Source organism: Parasteatoda tepidariorum, chromosome 5 (genome assembly GCF_982258835.1).
Source record: "Parasteatoda tepidariorum strain Cologne lab strain chromosome 5, Ptep-v5.0, whole genome shotgun sequence".
NCBI classification, from domain to species: Eukaryota; Metazoa; Arthropoda; class Arachnida; order Araneae; family Theridiidae; genus Parasteatoda; species Parasteatoda tepidariorum.
In genome coordinates this window covers 66458220-66483214 of record NC_141759.1, presented here as the reverse complement: position 1 = coordinate 66483214, position 24995 = coordinate 66458220, and the positions used below count along the sequence as shown (strand labels likewise).

At 30.2% G+C, this 24995-nt stretch overlaps 2 protein-coding genes across 2 annotated transcripts in view; one reads left to right on the top strand and one right to left on the bottom strand.

Annotated features, from left to right (window-relative positions):
- Nucleotides 1-10197, top strand: part of LOC107455697 (nose resistant to fluoxetine protein 6) — a 70270-nt gene extending 60073 nt beyond the window's left edge. Inside the window, exons 14-15 of the mRNA XM_071185197.2 lie at nt 5200-5342; nt 9721-10197. Coding sequence (XP_071041298.2) covers nt 5200-5342; nt 9721-10035 — 458 coding nt within the window. The 3' untranslated portion in view covers nt 10036-10197. The remainder of the gene's footprint in view (nt 1-5199; nt 5343-9720) is intronic.
- Nucleotides 10198-15792: 5595 nt separating this feature from the next.
- The window catches only part of LOC107455690 (uncharacterized), an 80029-nt gene continuing 70826 nt past the window's right edge, over nt 15793-24995 (bottom strand). The window contains exons 22-27 of the mRNA XM_087164128.1: nt 24320-24406; nt 23216-23301; nt 21384-21689; nt 19207-19395; nt 17311-17530; nt 15793-15972 (exon numbers count right to left, since the gene is read on the bottom strand). Coding sequence (XP_087020254.1) covers nt 15871-15972; nt 17311-17530; nt 19207-19395; nt 21384-21689; nt 23216-23301; nt 24320-24406 — 990 coding nt within the window. The 3' untranslated portion in view covers nt 15793-15870. The remainder of the gene's footprint in view (nt 15973-17310; nt 17531-19206; nt 19396-21383; nt 21690-23215; nt 23302-24319; nt 24407-24995) is intronic.

The window sequence follows — 24995 nt, the reverse complement described above, 5'->3', positions numbered from 1 at the left end:
ACTATCATGGTAGGCAGCTTAAGCTTTTTCGAATACAACGTATTTTTTTGCTTAAAATTGAAATTTGTATTCCATTTTAATACCACTGGGAAAAATCATAATGGAAGGGATTAAAAGTTGGCAGGTATGCGATTGCCTGATGAAAATAACTACGAAGTTAAAATGTGACATGCAGAAAGAGCCATTTTTATTGGTGAACTCAACGTGATTTTTTTTTTTTTTTTGGGGTGAAATTCCAATTTTTTTTTTTTTTTTTTTTTGTAGACGTAATTGTTTCGTAAAATTTATCAGTTTAATCAATTATCTTGATCAGTTTAGGGGACTGAAACTTACTTGGTTTTAATTAGGCTGTGATAAGTTTGCCAACTCAATCTTTTGAAATTATTTTCAAATAATCGACTATGATCTTGAAACTTGCTGTTCTGTAGGTAATGGGGTCGATACCTAAGCTTAGTTAGGCGTCACTGTCGGCCATCATAAATCGCAAATTAAGAAAGTTCATATTCTTCAGAAATGTAATTTTCAGATAATTAAGTAAATTCACCTATTTTGTTTAGCAGGAGTCTTCTGTTATCGATTATATCACTTCTAACACAAATAAAATCACAATTTACCCTAATTTTCCAGAATTTACGGAGCACTCATTAACGATAACAACACTTTGTCTGGCTTGTTGCCAACCATGAATGGAGTAAAAATATCAATTATTGGTGCTTCATCAATTAATAACACCCATTAACCCCTTGGGGACGGGTGATTCATTAAAGCATTTGTACAAAATCAGAATTAGGATGTAAATAAATAAAAAACGGTAGCTTAAATGTAGGCTTTGCTAATTTGACAGACTTACTTTGCTTTTACATTAATTATTGTTAGTTTAATCATATATATAATCAATGTCAGTTACTAAATAATTTTATTTTGAGCTAAGTAATGGTGAATTAAATAAATCAAGCAATTATAGCCCCACCCGCAAATAAACTGCTAAAGAGATACTTTGGTTACCAGTTTTATCTTTTTACATCGATTGATACGGCGCGCAAGGGTTAAAGTGCGTATGAAGGCTCGATTCGGTTTGATCTTGAACGAAAGTAATTATTTATGCAATTTAAATGTTTTTCAGCTCCGAATTCGGATAGGTATTGTATTACAGTACAATTTTTACGTAACAAGGAGTAACTCAGTTCCTGCCCCACCTGGGCCGGAGAAAAAATCAAAATAAAATATAAAAAAATGAGTTATTAAATAAATAAAATAAAATTTATTGGTTGGAATAAATGAAGTTGGCGGAAATGTTCCTCTGAAATAAAACCATTGCTGTTAACGTAGCATATTTCAATAAAATATAATAATATGTTATTCAGAATAAAAAATGAATTAATAACGTGAAATTTGCAGACAGAACATCATTATGGAGTATAAAAATGAGACAGCAAAATAAAATAACTTTAGATAAAACTTCAGAGCAAATAAAATGTGAGAATTATAAACTTGAATAACAAAGTGCACTATCTCATTATTTTTTATAAATAATAAAGAAGTTTTAAGAAAAACACTAAATAAAGAATTTTAAAAAAATGTGTGCAATTTATTTTGTCTATACAGTTTTGAAGAACACCAATAAACTGTTCAAAGTTTGGTTTCAGACTACTTAGTCAAACTCTTAAAATTTCCTCGTGATTAATTTTTTTATTATATTTCTTAATCTCCCCAAACGAATGCTTTTTTTTTTTAACTTTCTCATACAAAAGTTTTATAATTCTTTCCAGTATGCTTCGTTCACTTTGAAAAGTCATTAAAATTAATAACTGTCTTGTTTTGAAAAGTTTTTTTTCAATTTATTAGAAATTCGAAACAAGACAACAATTTTTTTAATGTTAAATTTATTGTTCTGATATAATTTAAACAACCGTTGACAGTATCGCAAATTTTTACTATTTTCGGTTTTTCTCTTTATTAAGTTCTTTCTAGTTATTATTATAAATTGTATGAAGTACTTTAAGCAATAGGTATACTATTATTTATCTAATACTATCCCAAGGAAAACCGAAAATGAGAAAATTACAGATACTGCCATCTTGATTTGGAAGGCAAAATAATGTTATATCAAAATTATATAAAGTGTACAGTAAGTATAAAAGTGATATTAAGAATCTCTAATATACTCAGAAACTCCAATTTTTGCAATCCTCGGTTTTCCTTTTTATTACTATAGCCTACTTCACAGGTTGTGTTATTCCTACTAAATTTAACCCATGAACGGCATTTTCTGCGAGCCTAACTTCAAGCCACAAATAAACAAACGAAGTGTTTGATCGTTTAAATAGCTGCTCGCCAGATTTTATTGCATTATAAAGAAAAGTAATTGATATTCGATTCTTGATTAATAATTGATTTATGTGGATAGTGGCATAGAATTTAGCATTGCGTCATGGTAAATGTTATTCCTACTAAGTGGAAGTAGTTGTGTTTTTTTTATATTATACCCAATTCTTAATAAATAGTGTCAGGTACTTCAAGTAATAGGTATTTATCATAAAAACTTATTATAAGTAACTTCTTCTTTCTTCTTTATTGATTCGGCAGCCCTTTCCGGGCCAAGACCTTCTTTAGAATCTTTTTTCCATACCATAAGTAGCACGAACATAATAAAGAGGAATACTGAAAATGGAAAATAACTGAAGATAGTGCTTTTGTGCATAAAGCGGCACTATTTGAGTGAAACAATCTGTTGTGAATAGGACTGGGCTATAAATCGATATATCGCGACATATCGATTTAACGTCTGTATCGGCAGGCTGATACAGCGACTTTCGTTCCAGGCGATGCATCAGAAATCTGATTTAAGCCGTCGAGTAAAGAAGACGAACGATATAGCGATATACGATATAGCGATACAAGACACGAAAGGATCTCTTACGTTCCAAAGCCAACTCGCGCTGGGGAAGACGATGTACGTATCGTTATATTGAAACGGCCTTGATTGATGAGCGGTAGAATCAGAATCAGTTTTAAGAACATATATCGTGATCTCGCATGTTCGTTTCCGCACCTCTTAGTTTTTTTTTCTTCTTTGTCGCGACTTAATATCGTTTCTTGTAGATTATTTTCAGAAACTTTGTGATCGTTACCCTGTTCTGAACGTAATCTATTATTGAAAAGAATATATAAAGAAGTGTTTCTTAATTAATTAGGAAATTTTTTTTTGAAACAAAGCTTTCTTTTTAATTTTTAAATGGGAAAATTAATTTTGATATTACATGTTTAAGTTTTATTTTACATTATTGAATTTATTACAGACGGAAATCTAATTTAAGGTGACCATAAAGAATTAAATTAAAAAGTAATTAAAATTGTTAGGCTATTTTTTAATTTATTAAAAACTTTTTGGATAAAATAATAATTTAATGGGTTTTTATTACTGAGTTTAAATTTATAAATCTTCAGTTGTTTTCATTTTTATAAATAAAATTATAACAAAACTTATTTTTCCTCTTTTGGATTTGGACATAAGTCAATCAACTTTGTTTATTCAAAAAAATTAGTAATGCTTGCGATTGCGACTTCTTTTTTTAAAATCATTTAGCACTTCGTTTTATTAAAGAGTATAATCGTGTTTTTTAATTTTCTTTCAATATTGTCAGTTGAATATATTATCGAATATCATAATTCTTTTGTTTTATTTTTAAGAAATTAAACTTTACTTTGTTTTTTCGTTCAGAATTCGGTAATTATTCAATTTAACTTTATTATTTATGTGAAATAATAATGATGAAAAATAGTGTTGTTTTAAAAGTGTTTTTTTTTTTTTGTTTAATTTATTTAGCACTTTGTTTTAAGCACACAAATAATTTTCAACGAACTTATTTTTTAAATTTTCTTTCTATATTGTTAGGTAAATATATTGATAAATTTCAATTTTATTTATTTTTTTATTATTTATTTTTAAATCTTTCGTTATTTGAGCGATCATTTTTAGAAAATATAACATTAATATCTTTCTTAAGCAAAACATATACATCAAATTCATAAATTGATTTAAATCAATCTGAGTATGAAGTTTTGATAGAAATCCGACCTTCTGCTCCTTACAAGTAAATGAATTTCAAAAATACTATATCGCGATACATCGCTTTATCACGTGCAAAACTGACGATGCATCACGATATAAAATTTCTTATATCGCCCAGTCCTAGTTATGAAAAATATTCCGACTAAAATCAATTTAAACTCAAATGTCAAAGCTCTAGAATATCTGTCACTTTAACTCTTAAAAGTATGAAAACAACTATATAGTTTAACACTTACACCGCGACAGTGACACGCCTTTTTGTCCCACCCTCTGCACTTTAGAGTTCCCCCGCAGAACTAAAATTGAAGAAAAAACACAAATTCTTTTAAAACTTGTTTATTCTACTTTGAAAAATAATAATCTGAAAATAATAGCCTGCCAATTATTACGCTTTTTGAAAAATATTTCATAGAGTGGTAGAGATTTTAAAAAACAAAGCTTTTAGAAAGTGTGGTAATTTTGCCAACATTTTAAAAGCCTCATCTGGAATAAGTTGGAACAAAGTGCAGAGATGCCAACTTGCTCCGGAGAGCAAATATATATTTAAAAGTGGTAGTTTATCAATTGTGTTTCTTCGTTTATTAAATTCAATTTAGTAGATTTTTATCCACCACTATTTCTAAATAATTCGTAGGCTTATATAATTCACCACTTTCTATTAGTTTGTCATGTTATACCTTCTAAAAAGCAAGCAAAAAAATAAATTATTTCCAAAATTTACTTTAAGTTATTTACCGTTTTTTAAATTATTTTGGCGTGTTCGGAGCAGTTGGCATCTCTGAAAGTGAGATTTATGATTATGATTTATGAGATTTTTAATCACTTATATGCAGTGGTGCGGAAAACAAGTTAAAATTAATTTTAAAAAAATGCATCATTAAAACATAAACATAGCTACCATTAGAATAAATTTTCACAAAAAGCGTAAAATGGTAGCAGCCCTGATTATTAATAGCCATATTCACTAATACAATAATAAAGCACCGCGAATATTCCTGGAAAACAAGTCCGTCATGACGCAAGCGTTAAGACATGCTCATAAAAGAATTTTGTTTGCTATCGTAACCAGATCGTTTTTAAATTCGAGAGAAGTGTTAATTTGGTAATTTGAATTTCTTTTCCGTTAGGACTTGTGAACCGCCTCCTATCCTCAGCGAAACTAGCGCCTCTGAGCAGGTTGACATTCATGATGTATTTATTGCACAGTCTCGTTATCTGGACAAGAAACGGTTCCCTCAGGGAACGAATGTTCTTCAGTCATTATAATGTGGTGAGTACAGAATGCATGTTAATTGCTTTTTTAACCCTAATTCGAACGATAAGCGGAGAAACGTTTCCAGTGAAAGGAAAAACCAATGTGAAATTAGCTATTAAAAAAAAAAAACTCGTTCTTTTTATTTATTATTTTAAAATAAAAAACATAATTTGACCGTATGCAGTTCGCAAAATAAAAAGCGGACCATCCTGAATTACTTTTGATCTAATGATCGGATCTTTGTGTTCTAGTATTCAATCTTAAAGGTTCAAGGCTCAATTATACTAACTAATTAATACAGACGATAATTTAAGATACGAAATCAGGCCCAAAACGTACTTTCTCTGAATAAACATACCTTTTTTTTCCTCTGCGGATTCGGATTTCTGACTCCCAAAATATGGGGATAAACCCAATCTGAAAATATGGTCCCAAGAGTTTTGTCGGGAGAGCTGTCCGTCAAAGTTTGGATACCTGAATGTTAATCTGTGTAGGGACCGAGGATGTGCTGTATAGGTCCTCGTAAAACTGTTCTACCGTAAAGTGCCCGACTTCGCGTGCAGGTCGTCAGGCTAGAGAAGCGGGGGTGCCATCCCTTCTGCCCATTGTGCAGCTCTAATGTGACGTAAATGAACTACTACTCCCTGTATGTTAATTTTGCTTTTTTCGTATTTCACCACATCACGAAAATAGTTTAAGCGAATTTAAATATTTTTGCACGCAAATATAAATTTATTTTTTCCAATGATAATTCCATGAAAAATAAAACTTATGGCAAATATTTGTTATTTTCTTCATTATTTTATTTAATAACAGTCGGAACATTTTTGAATTGTAAGGTATACAATTTTTTACATCATTTTAAAGAGTGCAGTTTTAAATGGCAAAGTTTTAAATGGCATATTTGAGTGAAATCGGTCAAAAAAGTCCTGAGAAATCGAATTTTGAAAATTTCCCCCCATATTTTGAGGGTTATGAATCCGAAACAGTTGCAAAAATGTGTTTTTATTAAGAGAAAGTACGTTTTTGTGTCTGATTTCGTAACTAAAAACATCGTCTGCAATAATTAATTAGCATATGTGAGATCACGTCTTCGATCCATTAAAGTTGAGTCCTAGAACGTGAAGATCCGATCATTAGTTCAAAAGTTATTTAGAGTGAGCGCTATTTTTTTTTCGTGCTGTGCATATTTATCGTATTAAAAATATAAACACGGAATACATTTTTGTTTATTTTCCTATTATGTCTATAACGGTCATCGAATAAATTGGACACTAAATACTGAGATACAAAAATTTTAAAATTCTGAATTTCAGAGTGGTTGTTTGCGTTGTCCCCTCTGATCAAACTGTTATAGCTTAACATTTTTAGGATGTTATTGTTTGGAATTCAGAAATAGTCCAATATAATACAATTTTGAATTTAAGAAACTGGACTTTAAGAAAACCTTCTTTTTATTTATTATGTACATAAACATTTGTTTAATATTTTGAACTACGAAAATTTGTAAAGAAAAGTGAAAAGCACAAAATAAATTTCTGATCTAGAATGGAACGACTTTTCAGAAAAAATAATTTAAAGCATTAGCAACTTGGTGAGATGCCAGGGACCTTTTTCAGATCAAGTTTTGCATATAAATTGCTTTTGAAATAGAAATGGGTCCAACATCGATATTTCTATGACTATTTCTGGGAAGAAAATAAAGTTTTATATTAGTATCGCATACCGCTTACACTTTGAAAACTTTGAGTTTATTTCATTATAAATTTTTCTGAAATAGATTTGAATAAAAATACAACGGATTTATTTTCAACAGATGTGGCATAAACAAATAAAATGTTTATTACAAAACAGTGGTAAGCCACTCTTTTATTTGTTATGTACTATGAAATTTTTTTAAAAAAGAGAATAGTATTTCTTATGAGTTACTGGCATAGTAAAGGCTCAAAAGAATTGTACTGAGACTATAAATGAGACAGGATAAGTATTTTTCTGATTTTATCTTTTCCCTAAAATCATATCATAAGAGGGAAATTTTTGATATGGAAACGTTGAAAAAAAGTTCTCTTTTACGTCCCACAGTATGTTGTGCACAGGACTGCTATCTATCGATATATATATTTCTCTTACACGGCGACAAAAAAAAGCCTGATTACAACTCCCCGAATGGCAAAGCTAGAAAATCGACCAATGATTGCCGCTAAAAATGTCACATGCCAATGACATAGCGCTTTTGAAAACGGAAACTGAAATAACAATTCAGTTGCGACAATCTCATACTATTAAATTAGGCAGAAGTGAGTAGTCTTTGTCGATCGATCTCTATTTTAGTATTTTGTCGAAAGCGCTTTTTTTTCACGAATTTATATATTACGAATTTATTTGACGATTTTTGATTTATATCACAAATTTATTTGTTTTATTATTGTTATTAGTTATTCATTGAAAAATGAGTCTCAGTCAATGAGTCTTTATTTGAATTCAAATTTATTTTAATGACTTAGTATTTACTAAAAAGAAGTAATTTTTTTTTAAAAAAAAAGCTGTTATATGGATTTGAATGATTGTTTTGAATTCTTAGAATTTTGTGCATTTGCAATGTACCTAAGTTAGTAGCGAGCGAAGCGAGCTTGGTTTGCGAAGAAAACCATATAAGATTGCGTAGCAATTTTCGGGGGTTGGCAAGCGTTAGCGAGAAGGGGGCGCAGCCCACTAGTTACGTTTATTGCTCATTATTTTATTGAGTGGTAGACAATCGGAAACAAAAGTTTTTAGTATTTTGGTTAATTTTACCAAAGATTTTCATAGCCTTTTCACAAAAGAAAGAAAAAAAATCGCTTTTTATATAAACTTTGGAATTATTCATATGTAGTGGTGTGAGCCGTGATGGCTCAGGGGATAGAGCGTTCGCCTTCCAATGAGGTGAACCGGGTTCGAATCCCAACTAGGGCTGTTCGATACGAATTCCGCATCCGGCATGTACCAACCACAGTGTTGGTGTAAAATATTCTCATTGGTAGACGGAATCATAGGTTAGAGTCCCCTTGCCGTCGGGCTAACAGTGGGAGGTTTTCGTGGTTTTCCTCTCCATTTGACTCAAATGGGTGTTAGTTCCCTTAAAAGGTCCTCCACGAAGGCAAATTTCTCTCAGTACTTAATCCAGGAGTTCCCTTGTGTTCTGGATTGGGTTAAAAATTTCAAGACTACGAAGTTGAACATTAGTAGTCGTAAACGAGGAAAAAAAAATTGGGTCGGCTGTTCAACGACGGTAATAAAATAAATCTAATTTGAAATCCAATTTACTAAACAAAGAATAACACATTAAAACTTGAAATACCACTAGAAGAAATTAGCCGAAAAGAGCAGAAAGTTGCAATACACTGTACATTGGATAATATACAGTGCATGTATATTATACAATAGTATTAGCATTGAAAATTGAACAAGTATCGTAACTGGGTTCCTTTTCCTAGTTCGTAAGATTGCTTTAGGGGTATCATGAGTTATTGGAATGCAAATAGTATTGTGGAGAATGAGAGAATTTCGAAGAGATGTCAATTGCTCCGGATCGGACAAAATATTTTAATTAACTCTAGAGAACTACAAACTAAAATTTGCTGATTTTCGGTTAATTTTACTAATTTTTTAAAATGCTCAACATGGTAACAAACATGGTAGTGGTAACAAAGTGGTGTATCACATAAGCCCTTGAATTATTTAGAAGTAGCGGTAAATAAAATCTCTATATACCGAATTTACTAAACCAAGGATCATACGTTAAAAGACTACCACTAGAAAATATTTATCCGCCCCATAGGGAACTAACAGGATCTGATTTCGATTAAAATATTTATCTTTAAATTTTCAGCATGTAACGGTAAACAAAATTGTCTTATGTAAATCAATTAGTAACCATTTTTTACTTATTTGACGCAGGAATATCAATCCTCTGATATGTTGTTTCCTTAACACGTTCACGCCGGGGTGACCCACCGGTGGGTCACGCTAGATTGTCTCATCTTGGCAGCGCACCGGAGTAAAATCTGGTAACAATAAATTTCATTTTTTAGTTTTTTTCCGGTACTAATAAAAATCCATAACTACCAATTCTTTTTAGCGGATGCAATTTTTATATTGAATTGCTTCTTCTCCGTGATAAATTTTCTTGCAGGGAATTGTTAATGTTGAGAATAGATTAACTCCTCCCGAGTATTATCTAATATTGAAATAGTTCTCCTACCAGTATTTTATCTTTTCCCGTACCAGTATTTTCACTTTTCCCGGCATGAACGTGTTAATTGCATGGCATCATCACATTGACTTTCACAAACATGAAACTTAATCCGTCCTATTTCACGCCAAATCATTGAACTATAATTTTTCTTTTTGCTAGCTTTACGAGTACACAGCAAATTTGGTGGTGACCTTCTTGCTGGCGATACCCTTTTACCTTCTGTTGGAAGCTCCCCTCTCCAACTTAGAGAGGCTTCTCTTTTCCAGTCTGCAAAAGAAAGATAAAAGAACAGATCAAGACGCAGAGATCACAATCGCTCACAAAGAAAATGGCCATTTGAGAGAGAACGTCGTTCATTATGCTCAAGAGTTCTTACCAAGAAAGAGAGAGAATGCATTTGCGTCGCCTGTACAATTGACAGCAATTAAAAACCTGGATATCATTCCAAATGGAGTGTCTCTGAGCAAGAGCTAGTTTTTGTTCTTGCATGCAGACCAGAGTTTATGTCTGGTACCATCGTTTTAATTTCTCAGGGTGCTATTGTATTGAAACACTTGTTCAATGTTTATTTGTTTCTGTGTCAAGTTTTCGTGTTTTTTTTATAATCCAATAAATATTCATTTTTTGAAACGTTAACTATTCGTTTTCGCGTGGATTTATTTTCTTGAATTAGAGAAGAACATTTTTCTTACATATCGCATCATTAATTTACTAAGTGTATGATAAACAGTATTAAACTTCGCACTATATTTTGCCAGGAAGCTACAGTATCTTAATTTTTATTAATTGCAGTTAAAAAAATTATTTATTACACAAAAAGTTAATTATAATATAAGAATCTAGAGCTTTTCAATAATTATCAAATTACAAATAAATATTTGCGAATTATGTTTTTAATAATATTTCATTTCATCTCAAATGTACATTCAGTATTCATGAATTCCTCTGACGAAATTTCAATGGTTATTTTATTAAAGAAAAACTATACTCAGTGGCGCTACAGCCCATAGAGGACCAAGGCCTACTGCGCCCATCTCAGTTTTCCTGACCTTTGGACCCTGGGGTGCAAGAGCAGATGTTCCTGTTGGGTGATCAGCCCAATGCGGAATCCCCATTGCTTAGTTTCCAAGCATGGAAACTCATTTTATAGAACTACTGAAGGGATGAAAGGATGAGTCAACCTTGCCCGGCCCGAGGATCGAGCCAAGGATCTGTGGCATGACAGCGCAAAGCGCTACCACTCAGTCACCGGGTTTTTTTCCTTTTTTTTTTATTAAAGTAAGCAATTATTAAAACGATATCTCTAAGCGCAAAATATATTTAATTTAGATTGAAAAAAAAATGTGAAAACGATAAAGAAGTTGTACTTAAGTTTCATATGTATATTTTTGTTAAAATGATTCTCTCATTTTCAAATAGCTTAAATGTTTGTAGTGCATCCAATTTATGTTCAATTTATTTTTCCAATTTATGTATTGTTCACACAATGTGATGTGACCATATTGTTTAAATTCATTCGACAAATTTGCGTAACTAATAAAACAAAAATCTGATTTTGGAAAAACAAATTTTATATCATTCATGGTTTTATAAAAATCTTTATTTTGGCCTGTAATCATACAACTACGATTTCTTATAAATCTGAAGCCTTATAAGGTAGAACTGGAAAAGTATTAACTTCCCAGTTCTGACTTTAACTAAAAATTTGAAAAGTCCGAATGTCCTATCTCAATTTTTATTAAGTCATTTTTACGTTACTATAAAAATGTGCATCATCATGCCTTCAGTCGAAGATGTGTTAAATAAACAAAAACATACCTATCAGCAAATTAAAATCTTAATAATTTTTGAGTAAAATTTCTCTTAGTATAAAAAACATGAAGAAAAAAACAATCTTTTTTAATATATCTAAATACAATTTATTAAAATATAATTCAGTATTAAATTTAGAAAAAAAGTTTTAACTAATATAAACAATTCTGAATGATTTCTAACCTAAACAACATCTACATTATAAAAGCCTGCTATATTGTTTATGAAGTTAATTGTATCAAAAATGGGTTATTGCGGGTGCTTATTTGGAACTAATTATCTTTATACAGCAATTCAATTGTTGTTATTTTTTTAATGTTATTAATTTTGTTAAGACGAAAACCTCTGCAATATGCACGTAGTATTGCTTTTGAAATAAAGTTTTAGTTGAAAACTAATTTAATTAATTATGGAGATATGTAAGTTAAACTTCTATGCGTTATTCAGACACAGAAATTTCTTTGTACTCTTTGTAATCACATTGCGTTAATTGATTGGTAATTTTAACCATATGTCAGTCGTCGGGATAGCAAATTCTTTACATTGAAAATAAAATGTAAAGGTATTTTTACATTTCGTCATATGTTGCAAAGTGTTACTTTAAAATATATATCAATGAATTGCTTATAAGAATAGTACCCATAAACTTGAATGACTCGAAGACTATATTTAAAGACAATGTTCACAATGTATTTATTCATACACACACACACACACACACACATATATATATATATATATATATATATATATATATATATATATATATATATATATATATATATATATATATATATATATATATATATATATATATATATATATATATATATATATATATATATATATATATATATATATATATATATATATATATATATGTATATATATATATATATATATATATATATATATATATATATATATATATATATATATATATATATATACAGGGTCTGTGGTGATACTGCTTTGTATGTTAATATAACGTATTTTATAATTTTTCTGATTAGCAATATTGTAACATTTAAAAAAAAATAGATGTCATTAATAATCTTGAGCTGATATTTTTAATTAACAAATTTTCCGACAGCTAATAGAGAACGCAGTAGAGACTCTTAATTATTTTTTTAATTGATTGTAAATCAATAATAATTTATTCTTTCCTACTTTTAATTGGCCTTGTAAAACTCTTGACATGACGCCAATATTCTCCGAACTCTAATTTTTTCTCTTGTTCTGGACATATCATTACTCTTGAAAGTATTTTGTTTTCGGTTGATTAAACATCTCTTTTCTTAGATGATTAACGCTTAGATGATCATGTTATATTTAGTGGGCATTAGCTTAAGAGAGCTTCTATGATCCATTACGTTTTGATTTCTAGTTATTAATCATTATTGAAATCCAGAACACTGCAGTTCTGAAAGCAATAAACATATATCTGCTAGTAATTATCATACCTAAAATGTTTAATCCATTTCTGCCTTCTTTTGATTAATATGTTATTTAATTGTTGTTCTTTTAATTTTAGCGAATTGCTTATCATAGCTTGGCTTTTTGTAAGTATAGATATTTCAAGCTCATGTTGTGATTGTATCCCAGTGAGTTTATTGTACAAATTTCGAAATCTGTTTCGATCTCTAATCAATTCATTGCACTTAAATTTTTGTGAATCTATTTCTTTTTTCAGCTTATTGTTCGATTCCTCTGCCTCCTTCAACTGCAACCGCAACTGACGGTTTTTAGCATTTAAGTTAATAATATTTTTCTTGAGAATTGATACTTCTTCCAACAAATATGAATTGTGGAGAGATTTTTTTGCCAATTCATCCTTATTAGTATTGTGCAAACGATTGCTTTCGAACAACTTCTGTTTAAGATTTGCTAATTTTTCGTCTCGCAATGCTATTTGGTTTTTGTAAAGTTCATTTAGTTTTTTCTCCTTTACTTTTTCTGACTCTACCATCGCCTCCTTCAAAGCTGTGGCTTTCAGTTCACTTTCGACTCTTTGTTCCGTGATTTCGGAGTTCAATTCTCCGGTCGTTTTTCTCAATCTCTCAATTTCTGACTTGTCTTTTAGTATGCGTTCCTGATCCATCGCCAAATGTTTTTCCATAGTTCTCATCTGATTATCCATGGAACTCAATCTTTTTGAAAGGGAGTTTAGTTTAAGACGGGTGTCATTAATAACTTCAATTTTTTCTCCGTGTTTAAGAAATAATGCTTTATTTTCTTCTATTAAAACTTCGATTGTATTTTTCATTTCATGCTTCAAAACATGCATTTCATTAAGCTTTATTGTGAGATCTTTTAATTTGGCTTCGTACGTTTCTTGACTTTTACGCCAATCTTCTTCAATCTCGAATTTTTGTTTCGCCAAGTTTGATAATTTTGATGAGCATTCATTAAAATGTCTAGTTTTTGTTTCAAGTTGCTCTTGCAAGAATTTTGCTTTCATTTGATTAAACTTCATCTGTGTTTTTAGAACATGATTTTTTTTCTGCATTAATTTAAATTCGCATTTATAATCGGTTTCAGTTTGATTATTTGAAATTTTATTTTTATTGATTTCTAATTTGTCACGACCAAAATTTTTTTCTCTCATTTCAACTTGTATCTCTGCATCAGCACTTTCTACAGCGCTGCGTTTTGCATTGATTATAACACCCATATTTCTTTTCAAATTTTCAATTTCGTTTACCAATTCCTGCTTTTCATCATTAAAGAATGTAATTTGCGTTTTTAAGGAGCTTAATTGCTCTCTTAATTCCATCATTGCTAGATTCTGTTTCGCTGTTTTTGTCTCCAGATTACTTTCAAGTTTGAGTTTTTCAGCCACTAGTTGACGTATTTTATTACCTTTCCTTTCGTTATCTTGATAAATGAGCTGAAAATTGCTCAACAATTGATTAAACTCCGCCACTACCTTTCTGTTATTATCATCTGCTTCTAAATCATTTATAAAAGTTTTAAAATGTTCAAATACCGCCTTGAGTCGATATTTACTAAAATAATCAAATTCAGTCATGATTTAATGACAAATTTGCATTTCGCAAAGTAAATAAAGTCTCAGTCTTTATATTTTGTTATGAGTTATGGTTTTTTTTAATTTATTCACTTCAATTTTATCTGACAAGTATTTTAAATAAAACTAAAATATAATACTTATGTCTACCATTCATTCAGTGAAAATTTGGGATCTTTACAACGAGAATGTAGAAAACTAATTTGATCACTAAAGGCACAATCCTGTAGCAAGAAATATATGATGTATAAAATATTTTTTTTGTTTTTAATTATTGCCAAAATTTTAACCTTTTTAAAGAGATATCAGTTTCAAAAATTTCATCTTAAGATTTTGTACTATAGCGCATTTCTAATAGGCTCAACGAATTACAAGTCATTTATTTGAATTCAAATTTATTTTAATGACTTAGTATTTACTAAAAAGATGTAATTTTTTTTAAAAAAAGTTGTTATATGGATTTGAATGATTGTTTTGAATTCCTAAAATTTTGTGCATTTGCTATGCAACTAAGTTAGTAGCGAGCGAAGCAAACCATATAAGATTGCGTAGCAATTTTCGGGGGTTGGCGAGCGTTAGCGAGCAGGGGGCGCAGCCAACTAGTTTTTGATAATTTTGCTAACGTTTTGAAAACCTCACCACGGGAGGAACGGAACAAAGTGAGTATTGCAAAAAATAAATTTAAATCAAATTTATATAAGAAAAAATAATACATTAAAGAATAAAGTTAGCTACTATTAGAAGAAATTTTTCCAAAATGTTCCATTTTTCCACTTCACTCGTCATATTGATGAAAATAAAAAAATAAAAATTACAAAAATTCTGTTTTTCATCTTACCTGTCGTTGATGACACATCTTTTTTTTCTGAACTGGTACTGATAAAATATTAGTATTTTCAGCATTCAGAGTCACTATCTTATATGTTAGACTGTTTTTATTCTTCTAGAACATCTTTGTGACGCTACTAGAACAATCTTTTGAAGGGTTTTGCTAAAAACATTTGCCCTTGTATTGCTATTATGAATTCATTAATATAAAATCATTAATTTTTCATTGCACTAAAATGTTGCTTTATATAATGTCCTTAATGAACTTTTTATTTTAAATTGTAAATTATCCACAATTAAAATTTGATTAATAATAAGTTTTATAATAATTAATTATCCCTTTCTTTTCTTCATTTATGGCACAACCTTAAATACATAACACTATTAGTAGATAGTGAAATCTTGCTAAGAAAGGGTCGGCGTTCAGAAGCAAATAGTTCTGCAATTTTAGTGGTGTGCAATATTCTTTGGGGAATAAAAGTTGCCTGATTAAGCAGCCTGCACCGTAAAAGGTAAATTTAGTCAAAACAGAGGTATTAATTATGGAACAAGCAAAACCAAACAGCAGAAAAAGGATTATTTTTATTGTTTACAATGAGGTCTGAATGAATGTGATTTTTTTAGGAATATAAAGGTTCATTTCAAACTGGAGTTTCTACTCCTGTCTTCTTTTTCAGCCTCTTCTCTTCCTGAGAGGATGGCTTCCGGCTGCTTAATTCACCACGACTCGCAGACAGTGGTTTCTATAACGAAAATAAACTTATACAAATATATATTTCTAATCTTTTTAAGAATGAAATGCAAATCATTACAATTAAAAAGTATCATAAGTACTGTTTTAATTCTTAAGCACAAAACATTGTTATGTAATAAATCAATTAAAGTCTGTCCCAGCTTGATATGAATTTTTTGCCGATTCTATAATGAAATGTTTGCATTGAATACGATGTTGTCAATAATGAGTCAGTGGCATAGTTCATGATTAGTAAAAACAAACTGGAGGACTACATAAAATAACAATGTCTTTTTATGATTATTATTATTTTGAGCATTGTTGAGTTACTCGAGAATCATGTAATTTATCGTTTTTAGAATCAAAACTGGATGGCTAGATAATGCGATTTAACACGCATTTTACTCATTATTTATTTAATTTCTTTTTTAAAATATAAGTTTAAGATTTATGAAGACAAGCTCAAAACCTTTCATCCCTTAAAAGATTAAGCTGAGGGCTGTGCGATGACATTCAGCAGCATTTAGGCAAAATGATTCCGGTGTTAGAAGATATGTGTACCAGCAAACTTGCAAAAGCCATTATCTGATATTCTGTTTCACACATAACTTAACACTGTAACTTAATCACAAGTTCAACCTTTTAATTTTAAAAAATCTTGTGTTTTCCATCAGAAGCAAGCTAAATTTTCTGTTGACAAAACCCAAAACAAACAAACATCGCATAGACATATAATATCCTAAACAACCACGAAAATTTAAACACGTAACACTATTATAAGCGCAAAGTTGTTTCATTGTTGAATGTGCAAAAGATAAGTTTCTCAGAAATTTTAATCCATCTACTAAAACGTAAAATTTTCGTAAAACTTTAACTTTGGTAGTATTTTATAGTAAAATTAGTTTGTGAAATTTCACTTTGTTTCCTTATTAACATTAAGATTTTTTCTTCAATTTTTTTAGTTGAAGTAAAAAACTTTTTTTAGATAATTTAAATCGTTTAAACAGCCAATTTATTTAAAACATGACATATTACTGTAATAAGGCTTCAAAATTTTAAAATTTCGTTCAAAATTTCGATGAATTACATACAAAATATTTTACGGTGGTAACTTTTCGGAGTGTGATTTGTGATGCCCTAACAAGTTCTCTTTTACTCTTTATATCTCATATAATTAGTTGAAACAATTTTCTTCGTTATTGTTCCGTTAAGCATTTGAGTTAACTAACAAAGTTAAGTTACTATGATATACAATATTTTGCATGTAATTCATCAAAGTTTTATTAGTTGAATTTAGAAACTATCATGATAATTGTTGTAGTACGTAAAAGATCCACATTTTCATTACCTCAGCTGTCGGTCGACTTGGAACCACATCTGGAACAACACCTTTGGGTGGCAATGCTGGACCTGGCTTTTTAGATTCTAGGCTCAGACTTCGACCTAAAGGTTTTTGGAGGACCTTGGAAATTTTGGACCTTAAGCTCATCTGTTTATCTTTTTTGTCTTGCGTTGATCCCGTTGAACCAAGTTTCTGACCTGTAGCGACATCTATACTCTTTGTTCTCCTGAAATACGAACGGAGAATAAGATATCAAGTAAGCTAAATGCTAAAATATATAACACTAAAAAGATAAAGTAAAAAGAAAATTGAATAGTTTGTTTGAGAGCAGCTGTTATAAAGCTGTATATACATGCTAAAGGATAAAAAAAAACTATGAAAATATAATTCAAATAGAAATTGAATAAATTAAAGACAGATATTTTGAAGCTTTCAATGGCTAAAAAACGGAGGCAACCATTAAAAGATTTACAAAACCAAATTCATTCTTTACACATGGTACATATAATCAAGAGTGATCTACGATTCGTCTTGCAAAATATTTTCTAGATCAGTAGATTAAAAACTAAAAATTTCAGAATTTTTGGTAATTTGCCAACTTTTTAATAGCCTCACCACGAGGAAACAGGAACAAAGTGGCGCTTTAAATGAACTTTTGAATCATTTACATGTAGGGGTGTATGAAATAGCTTTAAATTTACAAAGCAAAGAATCATACATTAAACACAGAAGCTGAGAAAGTTGGTATCCCTGTATAAAGTCTAAAGGTCATTAAATAAATTTGTCACTAAGCATTAAGACACATTTCTCTAAATGTTAATAGGTAATTTTTAAGTGACAGGGTGCCTGAGATGGTGTCTTCCCATATATATATATATATATATATATATATATATATATATATATATATATATATATATATATATATATATATATATACGTGCTAAAGGATATAAAACTATGAAAACGTAATACAAATGGAAATTGAACATTGAAAATTAAATAGAATTGATGCATTGAACAAGCAGGATAATTTGCAACAACATTATCAGTTTGCTCCTGATCAAGATACTCATCAATAGTACGCCAAAACAACTGTCTGTAAATAAGCTTTCGATTTATACTTGGTAGTTTGCTCTATAGTATGTTCCAAATGGTGTTTAATTAAAATTTTAAAACGCCATGGGTGGAAGTTATTTGGACCTCAGACATAAATTTAATATCAGTATCTTCAAAATTCTATTCACAAGATCCTGGTGCATGAGTTCATCTTAATGTTCTCGAATCTTTTTATTTATAAGAATGTCGATTCTTTAGTTAATGACCTCAAACCAATACTTCTTCTGCATTGCGTATGAAAATGCATTCTTCCTGATTTGTTGCTTTGTACTAACGCTATCCCCCCAACTACAGTGGTTTCACTTGTTCTTTACTGTACGTTAACTTCTCTTACATTTTATTTCGTTGGTAAAAGTGCCTTTTCTTGCAACTTTTTCTATTTTTATCATTCAAGTGGTGTCATTCTTACTGATAATGAAAGTTGATTCGAGCGCTGAAAACACATTGACTTTACTTTTATTTCAACTATGAAGTTAAAGAAATTTTTATTTTCAACTATGAATTTATAACTGCTTAATCAAAATTTCTAAAAAATGTAATAAAAGACAAGATCGAGTGTAATCATGTGCTTAAATGACAACTTATAAAAGTGAGAAATATAAATGAAAAATCTTTATATCTACCAAAAATGTAAAAAATATAGTAAGGCATAAAAACTTTAATATACGTAGTCTGGTGGTGAAATGATGCATTTTTCTATAGGATTATTTCAACCAAATCAGTAAATTAAAGTTATAGAAAGCCTCTCTGTAAAAATATTCAATAAGATATCGTTTATCTCACCTCAGTAGCTTTAGTTTGTCTTTAAATGTTTTTCTTTGCTGTTGAGCTGCTAAAGGAACACTTTCTGAGCTGCCACCAGGATCCACACTCCCCTCTCTTGATGAATAAGGTGCTTCACTATCTGTCGTCATACCACTCATACTACTTGGAGCTCTATATCTCCTTCTATCTAATGTTACGCCACCATACCTATATTAAAAAAATTATTTGAATACACTATTGTAAACTTTACTGACTCTAATAGATAGTTATGATTTACCACGATCGAAGAATTAAATTCAATAAAACAGAATTAGAGTTTTCACTCAAGCGAAAAAGCATTTTGTTTTGCTAAGTGTGGGGATTATAGCAACGTTTTTTGTTCTAAAGTATGCATTAATGCCTCGTCTCTATATTCATATCTATAAAATTAATACAGTGGAGCATCGTTTATACGACGCCGAAGGGACCACCGAAAAGCGTCGTATAAACGATAACGTCGTATGATTGATTTTTACTTCTAAAACTGAAACTAACTCTGTTTTCAGTTAAGTTTAATGTTTAACGTGTTGATTTACATAAATTTCTAAATTAGACAAAGCAAAACAAACAAATAATCAAAGAAAAAAAAATTTCAGTGAGCAATTTGAATGTATGTTACCTTTAATTATATTTTCTTGCTATTAGTCTCTACAATGCTTTGAATAGCGAGTTGAACTTACTGCTTTCTATGATGCAATTTTAGATTTCTAATCACGGCCAAATCTAATGGCTGAAGCGCACTTGTGCAATTTGCAGGAAAAAAGAGAGCTTTTACATTTTCCAAAATAATTAGTATCGATGGGTGTGCTGGGCATTAGTCGATGAATAGCAAAATTTTTCGTTTTTGCCTCTTCATAACATTGTCTAGTTTTTTCAGTCATCTAGTAAAAATTACGATCGTCATCCAAGCATTCTTGTTGGCACCCTTTTCTGTATCTTTCATGTTGGCAAATTCCGCCCTTTTTTAAAACACACAAGAAAAAATAAAAAATTAAATAAACGTGAACAAAATCTAAAAACCGACGACGCATAACCGATTCTGTGCGTCGTATAAACGATATATTTTTACATTAAAATGAATAGGAATGATTTGGGACCACACTAAAACGCCGTATAAGTGATCGTCGTATAAACGATGCTCCACTGTATATCTATAAAAATTCTATGTATCTATAAAATATCTATATCTCTATATTTATAAAATATTTTATTAGAATTAACCATTATAAACTTTGTAATGACCTTAAATATTACTATAAATCTACATACCTATAAAACATTTTATTTGAATTAGCTATTATAAACTTCGCAATGACTCTAATAAGAAGTTGTGATTCACCATAATCACAAAGAATTAAAGAGTTTTCCCTATAATTCGAGAGTATGCCGAAAAGCGAAGCATTCTTTTTCAAAAATATAGGAAAATGGCAACGTTTTTTACCCCAAAGTATACAACGACCCTCTGTGTTGGTAAACTTTACTTGTTTGACCCTTATTGTTTTCTCTCATAATTTTTATTTGAATTTATGAAATTCTCTTTAATCGTTTGGCAATTTTTTTTAATTCTATGAAATGCTTGGTGGTTTTCTCATGTTGAGAATTAGTGAAGAAAATGAACATTTTTTCGAAGCATCGAAAATAAATTACGATTTTACTTAAGATCACTATTTTTTTTGTTATTAAATTTATTTTTATGTGGAAAATCATACATATTTTAATGCTTTACATGCACTGACAATGCTTTTAAACTACTAATAGACAATAATACAAGAATAAGGTTTTACTAAAACTTTAATTGAAGAATAAATACGGATAAGTGTTATTTTTTTTTAGGTTACTACAAAAAATGTTTATTAATAAATTTTTTGATACAGAATTTTCTTTTATTTGTTGCTTATTGTAGAATTAATTTATCATATAAAGGAATAAAATAAAAAGGGACTAAACGAGAGCAAGTAAAATATATGACACCATTAAATTGTTGATTGTTGAAATTTACAGCATGAGTTGAACGCTTTCGATTGAAGTTAGTTTGGTGCCCACCTACGACTAGGGCACAAATAAACTTTAAAAAATGTGTTCCTTTGACGTCACTAGGGGACGAACACGACCTTAAAGTATTATTCTCCTATGACCACAATTAAACTTTTTCTTACCTGTATTCAGAATCTGGCAATGAAGAATCTGTTTCATATCCATAACCACCCAGACTTAAAAGGCTTCCAGCAGGTGTAGAAGTCACACTTTCACCTTCTGATTCCCATATTTTAAGCCTTTGCTCATGCGTTGTGCCCATGAGTGTGTGGTCAAGAGATAATGATTTTCTGTGTAGTGTTTTTTGTCTGGGCGGAGGACGAATGATCATACTCGGAGGTGCTACTGGATAGTTGGTCACTCGCTGAGGGTTGTTCCACCTCTGCATGGGATCTTGACTCTGCGACATATCTTGAGCAGAAATGGCTCTGAGTAACAAAAGAAATAAGAGTCAGCAATTATAAATGTTTTGTATTTAAAGCTACTTTCAGTGGGATAATATAAAGATGAATGTGTTATAACTATAAGATATACAACTGAAAATAAAAATAATAAAACTTCAGAGGACGCTGTAGCTCGGAAGAAACTTGATATGACAAATTCTGCTTCACCTACTCTGGCGCTTTAAAATTTAAATTTTGTGAAAAATGAGTCCAGGTTAACCGTGAGTAGATAGCAAAGTGCCAAACGCTGATTTATTTTCAAAATATTAGATTACAAACAAATTATTAGGATTACCTCCCCATTGCTCAACCCTGAATTATATTTCATAGAGCCAATAGCTTATTTTAATTTGGATACTTAAAAAAAATTGTTTACCACTTGAAACTTAGTGGTTTACTCTTAGAAAAAAATTCATTTGAAATTTCGGTTATACTCTTAGAAAAAAAAATTTCCCCGTTTGAAATTTCATGGTGTACTCATAATTTTTCTTCCCAAACTTGAAACTTTGTGGTTTACTATTCGAAAAATCCCCCCCCCATCTTAATTAAATAAAATGAATAATTATAAACAATTAAGGATACATGTATATAATTGAAGGTTATTTTGAGCTCTATATGTATATAATTAACAGTGTAGTATGCCTTGCGTTAAATCATCGTAAAAAAATATATTGTCACAAACTGACATACGACTTATTTTGTCACTATTATAAATTACCTTCTTTTCAAATTTGTCAAAACTAAATTTAAAAGAGAGAAACACATAGATGCAGAAGAGATTGAAAATAAGTTGTAACAAGTAAAAAAGACTGATTGGGACATGAGAAAAAAAAAGTGCGAAGCAAAAGTTGTAGAAATTAAAATGAGATGGATTTCCAATCAAGTTATCTCGAGAACAGGTTTTCATGGTTTCTCGCCCAGGAACAGTGTTTTCATGGGACACATTAGGACCCATAATCCTCATAGAACAATCCCTGACGTCTGCAAGCTACTTAAACATAGTTGCAGACCAGGTTCACCCATTCATGGCAGCAGTTTCTCCTGCGGGGGATGGTGTTTACCAACAGGATAATGCAGCATGTCAAAATATCATGGATTGGTTCGAGGAACTTTCCAGTGACTTTCAAGTCATGTCTTGGCTCCCAAATTCACCTGACCTTAATCCAATAGAGCATTTGTGGTTTTACTTGGAAAACCAAATTCGTGCTGCCACGCTACCCCCTCGCAATGTGAGGGAATTGCAGGACCAGTTGGTGAGCGCTTGGTACCTGATACCTCAGACTACCTATCAGCACCTTGTGGAATCAATGCCACGGTGGATGCTAGCAATTTTGAGAGCTAAAAGTGGTCCTGCATGTTATTAGCAAGGTGGACATGTAATGGCTCTTCGGTGTATATTAAATGATTTAGTGCTTATATTAGTGCAAAGAGTTAAATCTAATTCGACAAAAATTGAGAAAAATTATTTTCCACTCTTTTACAGAAAAATTCTTTCGAACTTTATTTTATACCTTCTGAATGATGTTGTCCTTTTCAATCTTTCATCTTCTTTTAATATTTCTGCAGATTTCTGAAGCTCTGTGAACTTCTCTTTAACCTTTAATTGAATAATATTAAAAAGAAATTGTTAAAAAAAGGACACATAATTAATCTGTCACTAAAGAATTGTTTATGAATAAATCAGATCGAAATTATTTATTATTGTATGTATATTGCTAATGACTAACTATGTTGCTAACTGACTTGTATAAGCATTTTCTGAGATTCAAATTTATAAAGCATAAATTAATTTATTTTTATAAAACTATTCATTTTTACCATCTTTTATTTGAAATAAGAAAGGTAAATCTATCAAATTGTAATAGTAATATTTCTTACAATTATACTTACTAATAACTTATTGTTTAGCGTGCTAATTCAAAGATTTCAGTGAGACTGGTATTCACTTTAAATTCTTTACTCACTCAATTAATGTCGTATTTTTTGCCAATGTTTTGTATATTAATTAGAAATGTTATGGAATCAACTTGAAAATTTCAAAAAATTGGAAAAATAGGAAACGCAAAGTCAAACGCCAAAAAACTATCGAAATTAAATTTTTTATGAAATGCAAAGCTAAATTTGTGCTTAATGTTTGTTAAATATAAATTCGATCACTTAATAAAAAGTTAAAACACTTAACATTTCTCTTCTGGACATTACAAGACTTTCAAGATAGCTGAAGAACTTGAAATAATTTGGTTTGTTCGACATGAAATTCGGAGAAATGGTACATCACAAATGATTGTGCAAATTTGGAGACAGTGTACAACGTCAAAGCCGCAATGGCTCAGGGGTTAAGGCGCAAAACTGTCATTGAGAAGAACTGGAGTTTAACCCCTAGTGGCATCTTGAAACCCATCCAGCTTCAGATCTATGGGTGCCAGCTTCTCTGGGAAGTATAGCCGGTCAGTGCGCATTGTTGACCTCTTTGCCACAATCATGCTGTTGGTCACGAAATTGTAAATCCGTAAGTTCATGATCCCCTTATGCACAACAGGCTATTGCAGGAATACTTTACTCTTAATCCTAATTAATATTTCTTAAATTAATTCAATGTAATTTTATTTACTTACATTCCGCATTGTTTCTTTAAAGTCATCAGTAAGAGGTAAGGTTGGCTTTTCAGAGTTCGAAGCAACTTCCGAACTTACTTTTTCAACCTGTAAAAATGTTCATTACTTGTTACAGTGTAACTTGTATTTACAATAAATATTTTTTTCATGAATTTATAAAGGATATTTATTAATTTTCCTTTATTCTGGATTAAACTTTATGTAAAAATATTAAACATAATTTCGTATTGATTTTCGAATGAGATATAAAACAAAGAAAACAGAATTTTAAAAAAAAATTCAATATTTTTAGCAAAGCAGCATTTCTATTTTGTACATATTATAATAAAAAATTTTATGATTTTATTAATTTTTAGTGCAAAATCAATTTTTGGCAATAATATCAATTTGGTTTTTGAATATTGTATTTCAAATAGTTATATATAAACAGGGTGGTCATTACTCGGATAAAATAAAAAAAATGATTGGGAAATATTTAAAAAAGAAAGAGTTTTTACTAATTCTTATGTAACAAAATATATATGCAAATTAAAGGGACGTGTCTAGATGTTAGAATTGATAAACTAATTCCTGAAATTAAACCCTTTGACATTTCCAACAGCTTCATGAAACATTTGTTCAAATGCTTTCAAATTTTTCCTGGTTGCGGCCACCCTGATGAAATTAAATGGTATTA